The 18,884-nt window shown below is 38.8% G+C and overlaps 4 protein-coding genes across 5 annotated transcripts; 1 reads left to right on the top strand and 3 right to left on the bottom strand.

The window, feature by feature from the left end:
• Nucleotides 1-1,173: 1,173 nt before the first annotated feature.
• Nucleotides 1,174-3,078, top strand: ognb (osteoglycin, paralog b). The gene is made up of 6 exons (XM_069141243.1): nt 1,174-1,272; nt 1,364-1,427; nt 1,708-1,872; nt 1,963-2,165; nt 2,265-2,357; nt 2,493-3,078. Exons 1-6 carry the CDS (start codon nt 1,174-1,176, stop codon nt 2,661-2,663), a joined length of 795 nt encoding a protein of 264 aa, XP_068997344.1. The 3' UTR covers nt 2,664-3,078.
• Nucleotides 3,060-5,609, bottom strand: LOC138193287 (ubiquinol-cytochrome c reductase complex assembly factor 5). The gene is made up of 2 exons (XM_069141244.1): nt 5,322-5,609; nt 3,060-3,308 (listed from the first exon to the last, which is right to left on the bottom strand). Exons 1-2 carry the CDS (start codon nt 5,473-5,475, stop codon nt 3,217-3,219), a joined length of 246 nt encoding a protein of 81 aa, XP_068997345.1. The 5' UTR covers nt 5,476-5,609; the 3' UTR covers nt 3,060-3,216.
• Nucleotides 5,610-7,240: 1,631 nt separating this feature from the next.
• kctd6b (potassium channel tetramerization domain containing 6b) lies at nt 7,241-11,305 on the bottom strand. Of its 2 annotated transcripts, XM_069141205.1 has the most exons (3): nt 11,181-11,305; nt 9,619-9,706; nt 7,241-8,858 (listed from the first exon to the last, which is right to left on the bottom strand). In XM_069141205.1, the coding sequence occupies exon 3, from the start codon at nt 8,856-8,858 to the stop codon at nt 8,172-8,174; it is 687 nt and encodes a 228-aa protein (XP_068997306.1). In that variant the 5' UTR covers nt 9,619-9,706; nt 11,181-11,305; the 3' UTR covers nt 7,241-8,171. The 2 variants fall into 2 exon arrangements, with proteins under 2 accessions (XP_068997306.1, XP_068997307.1); XM_069141206.1 differs by lacking the exon at nt 9,619-9,706.
• Nucleotides 11,306-11,448: 143 nt separating this feature from the next.
• Nucleotides 11,449-17,463, bottom strand: abhd6b (abhydrolase domain containing 6, acylglycerol lipase b). Its single transcript, XM_069140862.1, has 10 exons — nt 17,160-17,463; nt 15,862-15,937; nt 15,455-15,586; nt 14,530-14,686; nt 13,648-13,761; nt 13,419-13,551; nt 12,357-12,514; nt 12,163-12,217; nt 11,961-12,061; nt 11,449-11,764 (listed from the first exon to the last, which is right to left on the bottom strand). The coding sequence occupies exons 3-10, from the start codon at nt 15,577-15,579 to the stop codon at nt 11,585-11,587; spliced, it is 1,023 nt and encodes a 340-aa protein (XP_068996963.1). The 5' UTR covers nt 15,580-15,586; nt 15,862-15,937; nt 17,160-17,463; the 3' UTR covers nt 11,449-11,584.
• Nucleotides 17,464-18,884: the final 1,421 nt, after the last annotated feature.

The raw sequence follows: 18,884 nt of genomic DNA, 5'->3' as shown, positions 1-18,884 counted from the left end.
ATGAATTGCCAACTATTTTAAATCTCATCTCAAGTCTTTTTTTTTTTCTTTTTCAGGAGTATTCTCTGATTCCACCTTGTTATATGTGAATATTTTCTCTTTACTTTGGTCCTGGGGGATAATAAACTAAATATATTTTGTTTGTGGCCTGTTGTTTGGGCAAAGCAAGACATATTAGGACACACGGATTGCCTTTTCTCGTCATTTTCTGACATTTAAATACCAAACAGAAAATGTTTTAATTGAGAAAATAATCGACAGATGTTGAAGTTATTGCAGCCCTGTATTGAATAATGACTTCAGTTCAACTACCTGGTCTCCCTTTTTCCACATAACGTTCATTATCAATGTACATGCAAAGCAGGCTTCAAGTTTCCACACCATATTTGATTATCTAACCAGGACTGCCACAAATGTCGCTCGCAGGTATCGGCCCTAAACTCAGATTTTCAAAGGAAAATTTCAGCAAATTCATTTCAAACAGTCTTTTAGTGTCAAGTGTGAAACATACATCATTCTGTACGCTGAGGGTAAAACATTCAAGAGAAGTAACACATTTATCTGTGGATGGAAGATTTCAAGAAACAAGCAGAGGAAAAATGTTGCACCACCCTCAACAACAGCTGCGCCTTCAGAAAGAGAGTCGCAACGTTTTCTTCCAAAGTGTTTTACTGCTATTGAATTGGGTTTTTAACTGAAGTATTTTTTTCTTTTTCTTTTTTTAAAGAGGATATTTAAAATAGTTCACTCTGTTGTTCAGTCCTAGCTTATAAATCACGTAATTTTTTTTTCCATTAATAGCTGGAAGCCTCACCACTTTGTTTTTCCAGTGACAACAATCTTTTGTCAGCGAAGGTTAAACTCAAAAGCAGCATTCATTAACTTTAACTTGGTGATTTGGCTACAACAAACATTTCAACAAACATACCCACCATCAACACACACTTTACCTGTCTGTCGGTTGGACAAACAATTCAGTGTTATAGTCTTAAATAGGAAATAAAACAGTGACACAAACTCAGCATATATTGAGTTAAACATTGTTTCCTTTTCTCACTCAGCAATATACTGGCAGCTTTATAAAACTGGACGGAAAATTTTTTCTGCTCACATGTACCTCACATCCCAGCCTCGCAGACAGCCCTCTCTTCTCTCAGCAGCAACTGAAACACCATGACGCAATTAAGGATTTTAATTTTCACAACTGTTATGCTCCCGTGGATTCTATCTACTGCAGCAAAAGATGAATACGTGGAAGCAAGAAGAGCCAAGGTAAATCATTTTGGGGGGTTTAAACAGTCTTAATGAGGGAGTAATAGTCTGAGTTGAGGAAAAGTAGAGCAAACACTTCTTCTTTTTGCAGAGGGACACTGAAAATGGCATTGACTTCCCACCAACTAACCGCGCAGTGGCTCCAAAAGCCGACGGTAAGGTTTATCTAAACAGATAAATAGGTCCAACAACTATTTGAAAGCTGATTACGCAACACTTGGTGAGGCCTTCTTCCACATTTTTGTGAAAGTAGCTAAAGCTCATATTATGTAATAATGGGGCCGATCAAGTGTCCTCATCTTAACTATGTGTAGTGCATTTTAAACTTCACAGCCACGTCGTTGAAACCATTTTGTTGACTTATCCCAAGGACAAATCAGAGCAAACAGTTTCTTTAAAAACAATCTGATAGATAAGACAATGTGATTCTTTCAGAGCTGCCGACATGTCTACTGTGCGTTTGCCTGAGTGGATCTGTTTACTGTGAGGAGGTGTCCCCCTCCATGACAGCCGTCCCATCATTGCCAAAGGAAACAGCATATCTCTACGCACGTTTCAACAAAATAAGAAAAATCAAGAACCGAGACTTTTCAGACATGGGTAAAAAAAAAAAAAAACTTTTAGGATTTTCAAATTATTTTGCTCTTCAGTGAAAGTCATCTTCAAACTGTCCCTACTTTTATTTTCCAGCTACATTAAAAAGAATTGACCTCACTGGGAATCTCATCACGGAGATAGAAGATGGGGCTTTTTCAAAACTTCCCAACCTCGAGGAGCTCAGTCTTGCAGAAAACCTACTGACCAGACTTCCCATACTGCCCACCAAGCTAGTAACTTTCAATGCCAATTTCAACAAGCTTAAGACCCAGGGTGTAAAGGCGAACGCTTTTAAAGTAAGATGGCCAGCTAATCCACCACTCTCATATTAGAACGTTACAGAAATTCTCCTGTTTGAATGCGTTTCATGTCATATTGGTCTGTTGTTGTTGCAGAAACTCACGAGACTGGCATATCTTTACCTTGGAAACAATGAATTGACAGCAGTGCCCCAACTTCCAGAGTCTCTTCACATTGTGCACTTGCAAGTGAGTTCATCTATGATTCCCTGCAATTAGCAAGAAAAGCTCAGTGGACGCAATCAGATATGTTTTTCTATCTGCCAGCAGTAGTTTTACTGAATGATGGGTCAATTTTGTTTTTCCTGGATTGGTGTCCTGCAGGACAACAAGATCTCAACAATAACAGATGAGACATTCTGCAAAGGAAACACCAGCCACTACATCCGCACCAACATGGACGAGGTGAGACTGGATGGGAACCCACTCAAGATGTCGCAGCACCCTGACAGCTTCATCTGTCTGCAGTCTCTCCCTATCGGCTTGTACAACTGAAGTATAAAGAAAAAAGAAAAAAAATGCTTTTGACTGAGGTAGGACTTGGAGGGAAAGTTCTGTGTGAACTGAATGAGTGTAGGATAAAGAAGAAAAGACAGTGTAAATAAAATGAAAAATAATAATGATAAAAATGCTTTTTTCCTTGAGTGACATTTTTATATACTCAATAAATTAACCGGACAGTTAACATTTTATAATTACACTGAAATCATAATATTATACAACCAAGATTTCAACAATAGGAAGCAACTGTTACTCAATAGTGAGACCTTGGTGTGGTTGTAATGAACAAATGAAACCTTTGTTATGATTGTGTTCAGCCTTGATCTCAAAGCAGTTGTGTTGTCACTGCGGTGTTGCTCATGTTTCTTTAACTGAAGACCATATAAACAATAAAAGCTGCATGCTGGAAGTGATTTTTTTTTCCATCAGCCTTTCACTCCTCAATAATGTTAAGAATTGAGATTCAGTTGTTGTAACCAACTAAAGGGAGTCCAAACAATAATGTCCTCAGATGACACGTGAAGTCCACATTCAATCCAACCGTCGTTCACTTGGCTGCAGGGTGGTTCAGAACCATCAAATCATCTCCTATCTTCTGCTGGTACTCCCGCTCTGATTGCTTCCTTCGGTAGACATCATCTGGAAACAAAAACAGATTTTGAAAAATGGTTCAAGTGGCAGATAGTTAAGAATACATTCTGGATGGTGGATGCTTTTAACTTATGTCTCATTAACGGTAGGCCTTTTTCACAGTTAAGTGTGCCATAATAGGAAAAAGCACAGCACATTAAAATGAATGTTAACAACAGCATGCTCTATTAAAGTGTCCCAGTATGATAGTGAGAAAGTGAGAAATTGTGCACAACAGAGCTTTTTCTCTGCAGACAGTTTGGTTAAGGAAAAGCACTCCGGTAATTTAATAACAGCTGCATTCCACTCAAGTGAGCCCCTTCCGGTGCCGGTACCGTACATACTGTCTTACTGGGACACTTGATGGAACTGGACCATCATTAATCAAATAGTTTTTTCTATGCTTTTTCTGCTATAAATCAAACACAAATATGGAATACATAAAAGGGATTTTGTAGCTACAAAAGATGTGATAAGGGAACTACTTTCAAGCTGAGGAATGAAAAAGAAATGGAAGTCTGCTCTCTGCTGAGAAAAACATTTCTCTGTATCCCTGAATGGTCACAGTATACTACAGGATCAAATGTGCAGGGTGGATTTTTCTTCTTTGATGCAACGATTTTGAGCCCTTTCGTTCCCCTGACACAGCATATTTGAGCACATCTGGAATAATGGGACATCTCAGTGAGAGTAAAAACACACAAGGATCCTTTGTCTTTACGGCCTTTTGAAAGTCTCCACGGTGAGCTGCAGACATATCAATGCAAAAACAGACACTTCTTAAAAGTACATTTACTGTACTGAGACTGAGTTACATGTACTTAGGATGTTTCCTGTTATGCCACTTTACAGTACTTCTACTCCACTACGAGTAAAGCATTTTAAATAAATGTGATGCATTGTTTATTGTACTCAAAAACTGTATTAAGTATTTTCAATCAGATCCACCTCTGCCAGATACATTATAATCCTGCTTCATTCATCCAATAATCTAATTCGTCAGAGCTACAATGATTAATCAACATGTTGGTTAACCAAAACAAAATTAAACAGAAAACATTATGACAACAGAATAATTGTTTATCGAGGTGGATTTAAGCCAGTCAACTTGAAAAACGTTATGTTTTGGATGTCAGGACAGAAGAAAAAACATTTAAACATTGTGCAGGGCTTTTTTTTTTTTTTTTTAATATTTGGTCACCACCCCGTTGCTGCTTAAGAAACCACCCTCAGCAAGTTTTGCCTTTAAACCTTTGGTGGGTTTTTTTTTTTATTGTTTGCTCTACCTTTTCTGAATTTTCGATCAAAAATGATGTAAAATTGCACATCTTTAATTGAAATATGTCAAATGTTCATGATGGAAGACCGTCTAAACTCCTCATCAAATACATGCACCTAAATCTTGAACAAGTTTAGGGAATTAAGCAATTAGTAAGTAATTAAAATGAGCTCCAGCTGCAACATTAAAGTGACTGTACACATTGATGAAACAATAATCATAATCCAATAATATATGGTCATAATAAGTACTTTTACTATTGGTACTTTCGGTATATTTTGATGCTGGTAGTTCTGTACTACCAATAGACGTTTGAGTGCAGGGCTTTTATTATAAGAGTATTTTCACACTCCTGGCTTGCTTCTTTTACTTAAGTAAAGGATCTAAATACTTCCCCCACCACTGGACAGCAGTAAGAAGAGGCTGCAGGGTCCAAATAAGAAGACATAATCTGGAAGGTCAGCGAAGCTGTTGTGTATCCCAAACTTTACTCAAGCTCCTTCCGTCCTGACAGTGTGCCCGCTCACTGTGAACACATGGAAACAAATATAGACGGGTAGGTAGTATTTAATTCACTTTAGTGACCTAGAAAGATGAGTAACTCGGAAAGTTGTGGTCTTTATTTCTTCTGAACAGTCGTTTCAGGGAGCCGCACACCGGGGCTAACAGGCTAACAGTGGCCACATGGCGAGCTAAGGCTCGACTGTGGAGGAAGACGCTCAGTTTGTCTAGATGTCACTTACAGAAAGTCTCTTTTCCTATCCTCACGTTAATCATGATCCACTCCATGACTCCTCCGATGCAGAAAAAGATAGGAAGGAACCTGTACGCCCCGAGACGACGTTTCCCCGGGACAATACTCAGCAAAGTTTTCACGGTTTTACTCCTGTGAAACATCCTGGCGAACCGGCAGGCACGCAAAACACAAGCGGTGTCTCTCCAGCTACAACGCTGTGGGAAAACTCAACAGATATTCAGGATAACGCAGAAATGAACCTCTTGCATGTCCTTTACAAATATTATGAGAGCAAGTAATGGTACGCTTGGTTTGTAACCTGGCGTAAACCAAGCGGGCGGAGTGAGGAAGAATCTAGAGAATAAACAACCGCAGCTCGACGTTTGTGTTCAAAACGAACGCACCCAGAATGAGCCGCCACATCCGGTTGTGTTTCGTGTAGGTATCAATTGTTTTACTGTAGGATTAATGCAACAATATGTTGTTGTGTGCACACGAGTGAAAGTAAGCATTTTAGAAGGAAGATGGATCGTTTCTGAATGTATTTATGAATAAAGTATTTAAAATAAAATTTATTCTTGAGACATATTGCTCCTTTATGCACAAGGAACATGACAGAAACAATAAGGCTACATAATGTATATAACAATATGCTATGGTCTCTTTTCCATATTATGTGTCCCTTGGAAGTTTTTGACTACATAAAAGACCACCGGGACGGAGTTGATATAAAAACAACAGTTTTACACATTCAGTGATTAATCTGTTTAAACTGTGGACAGGCTTTGGTAGGTCTTGGACTTGGTCACCTCTAGTATATAGGCAGTAGGCATGTACTGTTTAAAAGCTTTTGGTCTTCATCCAACACCCTGCGAAGTATTGATAATTAAAACTGCAAGCAGTGATCTGCGGGCCCTCGCACGCTGCACGTCGGGGATCCAGCGGGTCGGGGCCACCGGCTCCCCGACGTGCAGCACGCCATGGTCCGCATATTCCCGCTTACAGTTTAAATTTTTTTCACGATCTCGTTCCTTATTCTTCTTTAAAAAAACAACAACAACAAAAAAACGCCTTTTTTTGGAAGGTTTAACATCTTCAAAAACTCCTGAAAGTTGGTGCCTGACGTATGTTTCGTGAGGTTCGGAGCATCGTTTGACCTTAAACTTCAACATCCTGTGTCACGGCGAAACATCAAACTTAGGCATATACTATATACTCTATACTCTATATTCTATACTCTTTACTCTTTATTCTATACTCTATATTAGATACGCCGCTATGTAAATAATGTATAATAATAATGTAATAATGTACATAATAACACAAAAAAATACACTGGTTTACATAGAAGAGAGAAGACCTTGTTTTTACTATCTTTAAACCTATATTATTGGATTATGATTTTTGTTTTCCATTGTTAGTATAATGAACACATTAAAACAAATCTATCCTGCTGTGGTTGTTTACTCTAACAATGTATTTCTGAGCATGTCAACATGTTATAATTTTTCTTCGCCTTTTCTATTGAAATTCAATAAATAATCTACAAAAACAGGTCACAGGACGGAACTCAAATATGGCCACAGGGTTGCACTGACATACAAAACTGAAAAATTTAAAAATAGTTAAGTTAGGCAACAATGTAGTTTAACATGGTCAGCAATTTCTTAGTTACTTATTAAATGTACTCCGACAAACACACATCCAGTGAATGATAAAAATAAAGGGTTTTTTTTAGGGTTCGATTTATGCAACAAAAAAAAAGCGTTTTTAGAAAATATTTTTGTGCTGCACCTGACATTGAAATTGTTACAGGTTCATTCCAGACATGATCTCCTCCTAATTGCTCTTGATGAAATCATTGGATAATATATAATATCAACAGTTCAAATGAAAAGTTAAAGCCATAAAGCAAAGTGAATGAAATGAAATACACAGATGGGTTTATTTTGGCTGGAATGACTAAACACATCACAGACCTCTGAAGAGTAACAATATAACATAATATTGAAAAGTGCGTACAGCAGATACATACAGTATACATACACAAGACACTCAGACACATGCAACAACTACAAGGGGCTTCAGAAAAAGTACCGTACAAGGGGATAATAGGGAGCTAAGAGACAACTTTTAAATATACTCACCAGCAAGCTAAAACTAATCATAACTTATTGAAATTATTATATATTAAAAAAAGGAAACTCCTAACCTCTTGAGAGTCCAAAAAAAGTTCCTTCTTCAATATCTTGAGTCCAAAATGACTCAACTTAAATCAAGACTACTTTTAATAGTCTGTTCTTTTAAACTTTTTCCAACAAATTGTGGTTGAAATTTACAGTAATGCATTTCAATATTAAGATTAGATACCATATGTAGGCACAGAGACTCAAATCATGGGTACTTCATTACAGTCACTTTATTATGACTTTAGTCACAATTAGTCATTTAAAAATCATTGTACCCACATTTTAGCATCACTGAGATAATACGGTGTCCTGAACTGAACAAAGTCAATTTTTTTTTTAGTTTATGTAAGAAATGTTGTTCTTGTTTTGTAGACCTTGCAATCAAAGAAGTACGAATTTTCCAAGAAATGGCAGACATTTAGTGACAGCATAGATTAAAAAACGATTTGTGCTCTAACAGGTGAATAAATCAAGGATTCACATTTTCATAGTTTTTTTTTTTTTTTTTTTTTTGCTGTCTGGGTTTTGAGCTTTGTGCACTGTATCACTTTAATCAAAATAAGAAAGTTATTAGTGAGACGCAGGTCAGATTTTGATGTTCTGTTTTTGTTTGTGTAACATGTAGACAAATCCATCAGTCGTGTCACCCACAACACCTTTGCTGTAACTCAGTCTTCAACCTTGTGAGCAGGTCTGCAGAAAGTCCAGTGGTGCTCGACGGTGTTCTCGTTTGCGCGCTCACTCATGTGATGCACGCGCGTGTTCCGAATGGTGAAGCCTTGTTTCATTATGTAGTCCATGAGGTGAACCCTGAGGGACACCTCTTGATGATAGTCACATGGTCCGAAGGTGAACGACACCTGGCAGTCTCTGGTGTCCATCATGTGTTTGTTCCACTTGGTGAAGTTGTTGGCGATACCTTCGAGCAGAGCGTGGACTTTCGTGGTTATGGTTAGCTGTGTGATGATAACAGCGACTGGGTTGGAGTATTTCGACAGTTTCCGAGTGCTGGAGAGCTCCACGACCTGCTCGAAGATGTCGGGAGGGTACAGCGGCTTGGGGTCGCTAAGGCACAGGATCAAAGGTTCGATCTGGTAGAAGTCGGCCTCTTTCCTCAGGAGGTCTGTCTCTGTGAAGTCCACGGGCAGGGTTAGCTCAGACGTCCGCAGGAAGTTCAAGATGTACCGGAAAAGAGTTCCATCGCGATCGATGAAATAATTCCCTCGTGAATCGCGAGTGGTGGGGAAATCTCCCCGGAACATGGCGCCCAGCATCGAGTCTGGATACCGCTGCAGGGTGGATAAACTGGTGGTGTACAGGTGGCCTCCCACGTTCAAGGTAACAGGAGTATTCATCTACAGTGGAAATGGGAGAAGTTAGCATTTGCATACTTTAGAAGTATACAATAAAGTAAATAGTGAGAATTTGAAGTAGGAGTTAGTCATTTTTTAAGCACACCCAGCGAAAGTTATTGCAGTGTAACACAACAGCCTTGTATTAAGCAAATCATTTCAAATTAAAATGAATGCAAATAATGATTATTTCATTATCAATTAATCAGCCAATGATTTTGAGCTGTTTAGTCTTTAAAATGTCAGAAAATGGTGAAAATAGTTGACCAGTGTTTCCCCAAAGCCTAAATTGTCTCATTTTGTCCTAACCAGCAGTCCACAACAAAAAGATATTCAGTTTATCATCGCAAAGGACTAAAAGAACCAGAAAATATTCACATTTAAGAAGTTGAAATCAGAAAAATGTAGCATTTTTTTCCACAAAAAAAAAATTACTCAAGACAATCATTAGATTATCAAAATAGATGAATCGACTAATTGTGGCAGCTCTACATTAAATACTGTAATTTATGGTGCTGGGTGGTGAATGTATTGCCTCAGTATGCGCAATGCAACAACACAAAAAACAGCCTCACAAAGTGAAATCAACACCTCCTTACATTAAAACACTAAGACAGGATTTACTGCGTCCTATTAGACGGCATTAGTTTAAGCTAAATGTGAACTAAACAGGTAACAGAGTGACTTTCACATAAAAAGCATCGCTTTTTCAGAAACATCTGATATTGCTCTTATTGCAGTCTGATTTCTAGCCATCTCTTACCCTATGGCCCCAGTCTCCATTAGTAGAAGAATACCCACTTGGCCAGAACCAAAATAGAGATGGAACAGATGGCTCACTTTAATTTCACCTGTGAAAAGAACAATCATCAACATGAGCTGTGACAAAAATGTCCTATGCTATTGCTGGCTTTGCAGTTTAATGAAAATACTGCATTTAAGCATTATGCGAGTGATGTGATTTAAAAATTAATAATAATAATCCCGTAATGTGCCTTTATTTAGAAGTCCAGAGTGGATACATGTTCCCGTTAAATCAGCAGCCTGTAGATGTAAGTAGCTGTTGGAGATCTATATAAAGATCAGAAACTAAGCAACATAAATCGAAGTTCACAATGAAGACAAAAAAATATCACAAACAAACGCAAGGAGGACATGGAAAAAAGTTAAAAAGGTTCCAAAACAGTTTTATTAAAAAAAAAAAAACAACTGCAGAAAATTAATTTGTGGACATGGCACATTCAGGTTACCAGTGCTCACTTGATCTGTATTATACCAACGATGGTTTCCTGTATTATTCCTAATGACACTTGCCATTTATAACGGATGACAAGATTGGAACTGAGCCTCCAGTCAAGCCATGATTACCGTGTATACACTTCACACACATTATCACAGGCAGAACAATGAACAACCAATCCGGTCGCTCCGCTTTGTGCCATTTGAAGTTTCTCCAGGTGTGACAAGAGAAATTAAACCAAACAAGCTCACTCGCATCAGAAAAAAAAAAAAAGGCACATTATGAAAATTGTATTTAAACTGTAATGCCATAGAAGCACGCTGATCACATTAGACATTCATACATTTGGTTTTAGTCAGCCGATTTCCCATCTATAGACGGAATAAGTCCGGCAGGGACACTCCCAACTACAAAATACAATAAATACTGGTCATGTCAATATGTATTCATGCATTCTCACCTACTTTCATATAAGTCAATGTTATATGGTTAAAAAAAAAAAAAAAAAAACACTATTGGATGACAATACTTTCAGATCAGATGTTTTCATGCCCATCAATGAATTGCATCTCCGCTGTTGTCTTCGTCGGGACTGAGAAGCAGAAACAAAAAGCCAAACTCGAAACTGAAACCCGCTGCGCTGATGACAGTCTTATTTACATTTATATAACTTACTCTGCCGAAGAACGACACTTTGGACTGAACAACTATTGTTTTTATTTTATTATTCCCAATGGGAGTGGTGGACGCCAGTGAAGCCAGCTAACCAGTGTCTGTTCTATAGCTCACATTGGGAGTAGTAATTCAACACCAGTGTATTTAAGCGCATTTGCTGGCGTGAAATTTTTAGGAAACTGAAACCACAAGCGACAAAGTGCGTTTTAAAGTTGCAAATTCATCTTAAAAACTCCGCCGGATTGCAGCATTTGACACGACCCGGGTATCACACTTGACACGCTAGCCTGGCTAACTGCTAGTTTCTAGCGAGCAAGCCATTAACGTCAGCTGCTGTTGCTACTAAAGTGAGCACCGGGACCTCAACCGGACTTGATGCGAATGAAATAGACGTTCAAACAGACTCTTACCGGCTCGCTTTAGCGCCTGCTCGTGTTTTTAGTCAGTTCACAGCGGCCCTGCGGTCGGTATTTTGACGGCGCAGCCGGACAGTCATTGATGCGCGCCCCTGGTCGCACCGGGCGGCTGTGCTCGACTTCCAGGCTGCAGCGAAACTGCGCGCGCAGGCAGGGTGAAAGGGGGGCGGAGGGTGAAGGGGGGGGGGGAGGTCCCGCTGCAGCCGCAGACACCTCTGCATTCACACATCCACACATCCGGGCAAGACACATGGGACTTTTATTGTCACGATCCAGTTTACATTACAAATGAAATGTGTCTAAGAAACAGCCTTATCGTAAGATTTTGACGTTTGTGCATCTGTCTGCCTACAGCAAGCATGCCACGTGTAAAGGTAAAGGTTAGAATAGTCTTTAGTTTAAGAGGATTTCTTCGTGCCACTTCTGGCATTTTGCTGCATGATGATGAACTCCAGGATGAGTTTGGCTGTCCGACTAGGCCTCTCCATCACCACAGAGTGGCCGCAGTTCTCCAGCAGGTCCACTCTGCATCCAGGCAACATCTCTGCGATGACTGCAGCTCCAGAGACATCCACCACCTGGACAGGACAGCCAATATTATTGTGAAGATATGACACTGAGGCTTCTTTATTCAGACATTAACTGAGCCGCAGGAGAAACCTGAGCCTCCAACTGTCATTTGAATCTAAGGATTAGTTTAGAAGCAGAAGCTGCCAGGTAATCATTTGTGTATTTACACAGGCTCTGGTGAGTCATTGTATCAGTGGAACATACCTGGTCTTGTTTGCCCCATATGATTTGTAAAGGTGCAGTTATCCGATGCAAGTGTTCCTGTAAGGCATATCTCGATTTCTCACCCACAATTTCCATAAATACTGAAAGAAAAAAAAAATGCAAGTTATTTTTTTTCTTCAACATGAACAACTGTGCTGTTACATGTTTAATGCTAAAACATTTCAGAGCAATGGAAACTAACCTTCATGATAAAACGTGTTATGAGACTGTCGGACATCGACCAATCCTTGAAGGATCTAAACAATGAAAACACGTTTAAACATGGACAGTGAATAACATCCAAAGTAAACACTATTCTGTTACTACTGTACTTTGACATTAATTCATCGGCCGTTTTGTGTGAAGTGAAATCCATATTTCAAGTGTGGGCCTGACCTGCTGAGGAATTTTAAAGCGAACGTGGGAACACAGTCTGAACATGTCTTCCATCTCTTCTGGTGTTGTGGGGATCAGTGGGATGTTCAGTGTGTAGTTGCTGTGTTCCAAGTCCTGCAGATGATTGTCAAATTTGGTCTCACAAGGATGCCGTATACCTTCAGGATAAAATCAGGGTTTTCGGATTAGAAACTAATAAATGGAGCAAAATTGCAAGCTTATAATCAGGAAAGACAAATTTGTAATCAAATTAAATATCAGAAACAGTAACTGATTATAATATAATCAATTCAATCAATTCAGCTTTGTATGCTTTGTATTTTTAAAATACACTATTTGATACTGAATAAATTTAGGAACTTGGTCGAAGAACGATCGAATTTAAAGCAGCAGATATTCTGACTTTCAGTTAAAAAAAACCAAAAAACTTGAATTACAGAGGTGGGGTCTGCAGCTGGACCCTAGGATCCTTCAAATCCAACTACCAGCCTGAGTGGTGTGGTCAAATGAATAGTAGTGTGGAACTGCATTATGGGAAATGTAGGATCCAACATTTTAAGAATTTAACCTGTGCTCAAAAAGTCAGAATAAATTGGCTTCTGCAGATTTACTCTATATATATTGTAATTTTTTTTTTCAAATTCTGCATGCCCAGTTGTCACAGAGATTTTCTCTCAAACATATTTGGTCTTCAAATCCAAGCCAAAATTACCAACTGTGGCATCATCAGGGACTTTTCTGAGAAGAAATGTGAGTGAAAAGTATTTAAACATCACTACATCCACCCTGTCTTTGAACAAAACTCTTATTCCTATGTTAAATTCATTATTACATGCAATATATCACTTTGGAGGACATTATATTGACTTGTGTTTATTTCCTGGAGACTTACCGTAACCCCTGCTCTGACCTTAAACCAAGTCTTTCCCTTTAAATTCACTTACTTTAGGCCTTTGTAAGGGAGCTGCATCCCCACAATGTGACTGAATAAAGAGAATGATGTTCCCAGATCATACTGTAAGTGATACAAGTATAAACACACACACACACACAGAAACTGACCGTCTGGACAAATGAGAGTCATGCTACAGATTTCTGAGGGATAGCAGGCTGCGTAAACTCCGGCTACATTCCCCCCCATGGAGGTCCCAACCAGATGGAAAGGTTTCCTGTTTAACCGCAAGGTTTCCACAAACTGAGAAGACCAAGCGACAAAAACAGATTTTCAGAGGAATAATTTAGGTACCTGACAAACACCCATATATATTTCAAAGCACTCTCTTCAGTGTACCTGATGGATCCTGTTGACCTGCCCCTGAATGGAATAATCCTCTGTGTTGGTGCGTGTTGTCCCTTCATGGCCAGGCATGTCCACACAAACAATGTGCAGATGTTTTGGTAAATACTAGAGCAGCAGTGGAGAAAAAAAATTACAGCTTAATGCCATTAATATGTTGAATATATGGAAGCCAAGAAAGACCATTATAAGGAAAATCCTAACATCAATTTAACAACTCATTATGACATACTAAAGCCACTAAATGTGAAAATTCCAATCGCATTGAATTTATAGCACTGAAATACAGTTACTTTGAAAAAAATCTAGAAGAATTTATGTGGTTTGAACTCCGTTCTCTTACATTTCCATGAGGTAATTTCAAGTGGTCCACAAATTCTAGTGTTAAATGCGAGAGTTTCGTCTCTTGGATCATGTGGCAGATCGTAATAAGGTTTAAATACAGTCCAAATAATATTATAATTGGTATTTTGTTAAATTGATCAGGCATTTTTTTTTTTACCAACATACATTTTATTTTATCTAAAAAAAACAGTGTAATTAAAACAGCTTGAATATTATTATTGAACATTGTGAGCTAATATCAAATTGTAAAGAAAAATGTAATTCAGTTTTTTTTAAATGACACTTATTGAATTTACCAGAAGTCAGAGGGAGATCCAAAGCACAATACTGAACAATAAAGTTATTCAACTAATAATGGTTTACATTATTAGAGGGATTTAATTACCTGCTATCCAGCTATGTTTGCCCTCATTGCTTCTTAAAAAATGAATTTTGAAGTATAACAAAGATATCTTTCTTTTGAGGAAATCAACTGAGTCTTTGCCCCATGAGTTCATAGCACTGGACTCAAGTGTTCAGTGTAACTCCTACCTTGACCACAGTGAGCCACATGTCTTTGTGAGCAGAGAAGCCATGCAGCATTAAGATGGAAGGTCTCATCCCAGGTTTTCCTCTGTAGGAGAAACAGAAGCGATAACCACCGCAGTCTGCATAGCGCACCTGCAGGCCCAGAGTCCTCCTCCAGTACCTGAACACAAGCAGATATATCTGAACTTAAATATAGAGACATAGAGACTGGAATTCAAATTTGGGCCAAGTGAAAGTGGGTTTTCTTTAGGTTTCTGTTTAAACACATTAAGGGTTTAATGTGGAGGCAAAGTTGTGATTTTGAGCTCCATAAATAAAACTGAGCAGCAGTTTATCACAATATACGCTCTTAAAGAGATTAATCATAAACAAAAAAAAACACAGCAAAACCTTCTATCTCTGATACAAATTGCCCAACGGCCTATAATACCTACGCAGGTGTATGCAGACACACAGTCACAAACAAAGACACAATATATCCAAAGTTACAAAAAACAAGTTGGCAAATGTAAAATAAACTCTGGCTAGTCGGGTTATTCAAAATCCATTTTTTTAATCAATACAAAAATATGTAAATCTGTGCAGGTTTTTACATTGAAATTTTCGATTAACTGAAATTTTCTACTGGATACCAAATACGTCAGCTGGAATTTGTGGATTAACGAAATATCTACATTTTATTATTTTAAGGGAGGAGAGAGTATCTGTAAAAAACAAGGAGCCTTGGGTTTGAATATTGATGTAAACAACATCAGTCATCAGTGAATGACTGGACAAAGCTAATAGGGAAATATACACTGTAAAACAGTGCAGAATAAGATAATTAGTCCAACCTTAAAGGTACTTAATAGGGAAATTAAAGAAAGCTGGATGGTATAATATTTTCAAAAATTAATAGCTCACATAAATTGAATGACAACTGCCTTACCAGTAATACACTTGAATGAGTGCGGAGGGCCAGAGAAGGAAGGAAGCCAGAAAGGCCAGGATGGGAATAGCCAGTGTTCCCCCAGCAATCATGAACAAGTTCACCACATCGAGATCAGCTGCCATGACTCACCTAAAAACACATCAACACACCCACACACAACACACGTTACATGTCTGGGTAGGGGGAATTGTCATTATCCCACACGCAAACAATGTTTTATTGATATAATAAAAAAAAAAAGCTTTCCGAAATGACTTGTTATAAGAGCAGCATACAAAAGAGCTACTGTCAAACCGTCCTTCAGCAACGTGTGTTTCTATAAGATAATGTCATGTAACCATTAAACTAATTTTAGGGTATTTCTACCTCACAACATGCATTTTCAACGATGTAAAAAAACTTACTTTTCAGATGATTTTTTTCCGTCCTCGTTCCTTCTCTCACAGGTAGACACATGTGACCGCTGGTTGGACTGTGCTTCTGTTGATTAGTTTTACAGCATGCAGATTGTTTTTAGCAACCTTAATGTCTCGAAAGTAAAAGTGGTCAAATTATCTTTCTGAAATTTGAAATAAAAACTGTCCCTGTGTAGAGGGCAGTTACTCCTGACAGTTTGCTCTGGATAAACTCATTGATTATCTCTCATCACCGGGGGAAACCGGGACACTCCATTTATCGGTCAATCTTTTAAAGTGAACATGCAGGCCAGACTTTGCTTCTAGTTGAGTCCACACAGTCAACAGTGAGAAATACAGTGAGACCAGTAAAGAAGCAGATCATAAATTGTTTTAGATATCGGCCTACATAATTTTGTCAAATATTATCGTAAACTAAACATATTACAAACTGCATCTTAAACAATATAAATTGCTTGAATGAATATGACAAACCTAAACTGAATAATTTTACTGATCTTTTAACAAAAACTTATTACAGATATGGTTTTGTTTGAGAATTAATTGGAAAGCTGAAAAATAAAATCCCTTCCTTGAAGCACAGAGCCCATCTGCCACACCCACCAGGGGATTTTTGGCAAGAATCACTGACATGATCAGACATGAAAAGATAATGAAAGGAGGGCAGTCAGATTACAGAGATAACATTTTTTTTCTTTTCTGAAAGTAATTTCTTGGCTTGTCAAGATTGACAGATCAAATTCATGTCAGAGCTGTAGCTGCTACTGTACTGATTGAATAGTCTTCTGATAATTGAACATCATTTTTCAAGCAAAAAAGCCAAATATTTGATTATTTCAGGTTCTGAAGTGAGAATTTGTTGCTTTTCTTGGTCCTACATTGTTGTAGGATGAATATTTTGGTACCCGACAGTTTTTCAAACTAAAGTCATTTGATTTGATGTCAATTTGGGCTCCATGAAATTGTGATCACCCTTTTTCAGTTTTTCACACATACAACTGAAAAATCAAGACAATTATTGTGAGTTGCAGCCTTTGTATGAAACAGTATTTCTTACAGCACAACAACACAAATTTCCCGCCTTAGTATAGATTTTTACTTGTCATTATTTCTGAAATATGAAGGTGAGAAAGAATCTGAGAATCCTCCATCACAGTCACTGGATCTGTCCTCTATTTTCACAGCTAGTCTGAAAATCTCCAGAGTGAAACAATCTGATGAAGGCCAAACGAGACAGCTTTCACACAACCACATCTCATCCTTACAAGCTCAGGGCCAAAACTTACCACTGGGTGTCATGGTGGAGGCAGACTGTCGAGCGTCCCCTGTTTACTGCTGTCAGTCGTGAAGATCCGGAGGCGTTTTGCACAGACCACTGGGTGTCATGACATTCACAGATTATGAGACGTCATCACTTCTGCTTCAGTTGGTAGGGAAGCTTTGAGGGATTTGGGTACGGACTTCTGATCCAGATGTGGACCTCTGTCTTGGAGCCAGGCACTTTGAAGGAGTTTCCTTGACTGAAGGGAAGAAACAGACCCCATGAACCCATACAGAATTGAACATACTGCCCTCCTGAGGTGATATCGACTCAATAGATGCTGTGTCCATTAAAATGACTGTTACTATACCATGTTTTGGAATGTGCTAGCCTATTTATCTTAAAAATCCAGATATTTAAACATAAAAATGAAACATGTCATATCTACTAACAAAAATATGAACATAAAACTGGCATTGTGCCCATGGGGGAAACAACAGTTACATCAATATTTTACTAATAAGATCTACTGAAAGGGTCCAAGCTATTCACCGTGTACTGATTTGGGATGTTGGTTCAACAACAGTTACTCCCAAGCAGGGTAGAAATGTAAAGTAGAGCTACATGAAGCCCAAAATTACACTTGGTACACCATCTAAAGCAGTGTATGGCTGCCATTTTGCTGCATCTCTGGTCCACTACAGATGACCTACATAGAAACTAGAGCAGAACAAATGGACATGGCAACTGTGCAGAGAGGCTCGCCTTGCATGGGAATGATTCTCATATTTGGGTTTAAATAGGACGGAGGGGCTGTCCTCAATCTGCACACATCACACAGTGTATTCCCCAGGTTGTCAGAGCTGGGACCTCACGTCACATTAGCCAATCATCCTGGTCGTCACATTTTATTTTGAGAGGGATCCGTGACACAGCAACAACAGCTACTCCCAGTGTAGAACTGACAGAGCCAATGTGGCGACATGAAAATGTGGATCAGGTGTGACCTGATGGATGACTCATTCTTAAAGAGTCAGCGACTTCTTCTGCAGCAATGACCTTGTGGACATTATGAAATTTAAAATTTAGCAACAGACTTCCCTTCCTGTTGAGAAATGTGCTGCATCCTTCCCAACAGAGCAACAGTTATTGTGGTCAGCCTGCTTAAAGGGCGTAACTGACTGACTGTTGAGTCCTATAAACCTCCAGCAGAAAGGTCACCACAGCCATGGATAGATTAGTGAGTGAGCCTGAGGGCCCACACGGTCATGGGGAGTGTGGGTCAGAGCGCCGGTTGGAAGTGATCAGTAACATTTGATTGAAATTCTATCAAACAAAAAAAAAGATGCAAACTGACCACAAGGGTTGTATCCTAAGTAGGAGGCCTTTGCATGTCTGTGCACAGAGCATTTACATTGAAGTCAGGTGATCAAACTAAACGTGTGATATTATGGAGCTCCTCCATTCACTTAAAGGGCTACCCCAGCAATTTATGCCCATCCATGAAGTCGGAGGACTCACAGGAGGACAGAAAAAAACCTGTCAAAATCAATCTGATCACAAATTCTGTTCGTTTGTGGTGGGAATGTGATCCAGCCTCCATTTGACAGAGCTTCAATACGCACTGTGCAGTTTTTGCTTGGAGCTGCTAGCCACAGAATGCATACAAACCTAACAAATGAGCAGAGGGAATGTTCTGGTGTGGCTTCGGGTAATACATTTCAGTTCGCTTGAACCCAAACCAAATCGA

This window comes from Embiotoca jacksoni, unplaced genomic scaffold (genome assembly GCF_022577435.1).
Source record: "Embiotoca jacksoni isolate LCO1_2020_lvr unplaced genomic scaffold, fEmbJac1.0.p SCAF_9, whole genome shotgun sequence".
NCBI classification, from domain to species: Eukaryota; Metazoa; Chordata; class Actinopteri; family Embiotocidae; genus Embiotoca; species Embiotoca jacksoni.
The sequence above is the reverse complement of the archived record's forward strand: the minus strand, read 5'-3'. Positions and strand labels throughout refer to the sequence as shown.

What these genes read in the sequence shown, in the direction of transcription:
- kctd6b (XM_069141205.1), bottom strand. Translation starts at nt 8,858, where the DNA reads ATGAATACTCCTGTTACCTTGAACGTGGGAGGCCACCTGTACACCACC.
- abhd6b (XM_069140862.1), bottom strand. Translation starts at nt 15,579, where the DNA reads ATGGCAGCTGATCTCGATGTGGTGAACTTGTTCATGATTGCTGGGGGA. An exon ending in CTCATTCAAGTGTATTACTG is followed by an intron (nt 14,687 to 15,454) that starts GTAAGGCAGTTG and finishes GCTTGTGTTCAG; the next exon opens with GTACTGGAGGAGGACTCTGG. An exon ending in GACTCTCATTTGTCCAGACG is followed by an intron (nt 12,515 to 13,418) that starts GTCAGTTTCTGT and finishes TTTATCCTGAAG; the next exon opens with GTATACGGCATCCTTGTGAG.
- ognb (XM_069141243.1), top strand. Translation starts at nt 1,174, where the DNA reads ATGACGCAATTAAGGATTTTAATTTTCACAACTGTTATGCTCCCGTGG. An exon ending in CCGAGACTTTTCAGACATGG is followed by an intron (nt 1,873 to 1,962) that starts GTAAAAAAAAAA and finishes TTTATTTTCCAG; the next exon opens with CTACATTAAAAAGAATTGAC. An exon ending in TTCACATTGTGCACTTGCAA is followed by an intron (nt 2,358 to 2,492) that starts GTGAGTTCATCT and finishes GGTGTCCTGCAG; the next exon opens with GACAACAAGATCTCAACAAT.
- LOC138193287 (XM_069141244.1), bottom strand. Translation starts at nt 5,475, where the DNA reads ATGTTTCACAGGAGTAAAACCGTGAAAACTTTGCTGAGTATTGTCCCG. An exon ending in GATAGGAAAAGAGACTTTCT is followed by an intron (nt 3,309 to 5,321) that starts GTAAGTGACATC and finishes TTTTGTTTCCAG; the next exon opens with ATGATGTCTACCGAAGGAAG.